The sequence below is a fragment of the Manduca sexta genome, unplaced genomic scaffold (assembly GCF_014839805.1).
Source record: "Manduca sexta isolate Smith_Timp_Sample1 unplaced genomic scaffold, JHU_Msex_v1.0 HiC_scaffold_464, whole genome shotgun sequence".
Classification (NCBI taxonomy): domain Eukaryota; kingdom Metazoa; phylum Arthropoda; class Insecta; order Lepidoptera; family Sphingidae; genus Manduca; species Manduca sexta.
In genome coordinates this window covers 1,541-3,768 of record NW_023595258.1, presented here as the reverse complement: position 1 = coordinate 3,768, position 2,228 = coordinate 1,541, and the positions used below count along the sequence as shown (strand labels likewise).

At 37.8% G+C, this 2,228-nt stretch overlaps 1 protein-coding gene across 1 annotated transcript; it reads right to left on the bottom strand.

Moving 5' to 3' along the window:
• Window positions 1–705: 705 nt before the first annotated feature.
• Window positions 706–1,344, bottom strand: LOC119193387 (transcription factor SUM-1-like; the record flags this gene model as incomplete). The annotated part of the gene is given in 2 exon segments (XM_037446979.1): window positions 706–882; window positions 1,236–1,344. Coding segments are annotated over 2 exon segments (192 nt in total), but the record flags the coding sequence as incomplete, so codon positions are not given.
• Between the last annotated feature and the right edge of the window lie 884 nt (window positions 1,345–2,228).

The following is a 2,228-nucleotide window of genomic DNA, read 5'->3' as shown; positions in this document are numbered from 1 at the left end:
AAGGACCACACGCGGTGCTTTAGAAGACCTTTTCCGAAAGCAAATAATGCTTACATCACTAGCGAATACCTAAAAGCGACAAATCGAATTCGATATTTACGGGCTGTTTTACAACATTCATAATATAATCGATCTCAAAACTATATTTAGTATCTATGTTGAGAATCGTTGTGTATTAAGATAGTGAAAAAAATTATAACAGCCATTTTTGTATGAAAATCATTTATCAGTTGTAATAATTGAACTTTGTATGAAAACACACCTTATTATGTACCTATGCCAAGAAAATGCATGGGTGGTGTGACTTCATAGATAGGAATATTGTCCGTAGTAGTGGACTATTGCCAAGGTCATAAATAAGTCCTAGATCTATATTACACTATAGATATACCTAACCTTTCTACCTACAAGCATTTTCAGTTTTAATCACTATTTTGATTAGGGTTACAATTGAAAAACATAGATTTAATATATGTATTAATAATTCTACTAATCTGAGCAAAGTTTAGCAAACCCCCTTATTCATAGACGTTATTTGTCTAAGGACGGAGCATTGATGTGATAACATGTCTGTTTCTCAGTGCTGACGGTATGGCAGCCTTCGCAGTGCGTAGACATAGGGCCGTTGTGATTGGCTAATATTGAGATACAACTTGAATATAGTTGGCTGTCAGATAAACAAAGCTAAAAAACAGACTTGTTATCACAGCAATGCTCCGTCCTTAGATTAATAACGTCAATGAATAAGGGGGTTAGAATAATAAACACCATTAGAGACAATAAGCTAATTACTCTAGTGTCATTGGACGATGTCTTTGGATAAGGCTTGTACTATACATCTAAGGCGAGCTAGACTGTTTCCTCCACACACGCTGCTCTCGTCTGAAACAAAATTATCGACTAAATAAACCCATCAAATGAAATATAGAAATAAAAAAGACATTCTATAAATTGCAACTAACTACCGACCCCTAGCTGATATATGTAGATGCACTAATGTGACGGGAATAATATCCGCTATTTTTTAAAGCCGGCTAAAAGATAGCGCCAATGAGGCCTCTATAGTCTACACTAATACAAGCAAGATTAGACCAAATAAGTAATATGTTCCATAGTCATTTGAGTTGTTTGCCAATTCTGGCAAAGTTATATCTCATTGGTCGATGATATTGGGACCATACTTCATTCAGGTACCATCAGATTCTGTGCGCAGACGTAAGCATGAAATAACTTACTATTTAAGAAAGGTTTCTCGTCTTCCGTTTTGATTTCCTTCGCGTCGTGTTGCGTGCGCGCGCTCGTCACTGGCGTCTCCAGGTAACTTTTGCAGTTTTCTGTTTCTAACTGGGAACAAAAAAAAAATTATAAACTAACTCGTTGGTTGGATTTGCTGGAAAGGTATACACGTACCTATAAAATATTTTATTACCATCGCCTCGATAGCGGTTGCTGTATATTGACAAACTCGATATATCGGCTATTTCGGGGTCACCTATCTGTGAATATTGAATGAAAACGAGTGATGGGCGCAGTGCCATGCAACACTTTACCGTAATTCATAGTTCTGACTGCTATGACCACTATTTATGGAAACAAGTGATTCGTGAGCCGTGTCCATTAGTGTTGGGCAGCGTCAAACGAACAATAAATGCTTTGCAATTTGCAGCAGTGTATTCTCAGTCCTTTTAATAAAAATAATAATAATAAGACTGCTTCGTGGCGTATTTGTATTACGGTCTACCGTAGTGCTGGGGTTTTAGGTTCAATCCCCGAGTCGGGCAAAGTGATATTGGGATTGTCTACTCCATAACAGCCCGGGGTCTGGAATTTATACCCGATATGGCGATAGGCTCGCCCCCTATCACAACATAGGACGTAAACCACGCGGCTGAAAATAGGTGCGCCAGTTTTGCCTCTGCTTATCCCTTCGGGGGTTAAAGGCGTAAGTGTATGAGATTTAATTAAGAGTAATTTCCATTATGTTTTAAAAGATTACTCCTCATTCATTTCAAGGTATTTGAATGTTGGTAGTACAACCTATATTTTTTTTTGTTAAACGTGCAATTCAAATTCCACAGAATCAAAATGATTCAACATGTCGAGTGAATAATTACCAGCACTGCAACCATCCATACGATATACAATTTAATCGAAACGAAATCAAAACGATGACAATGGATGATCCCAATCAACCGTTCTAAATGCGAGCGAGCGTCGTGTCGCCGACT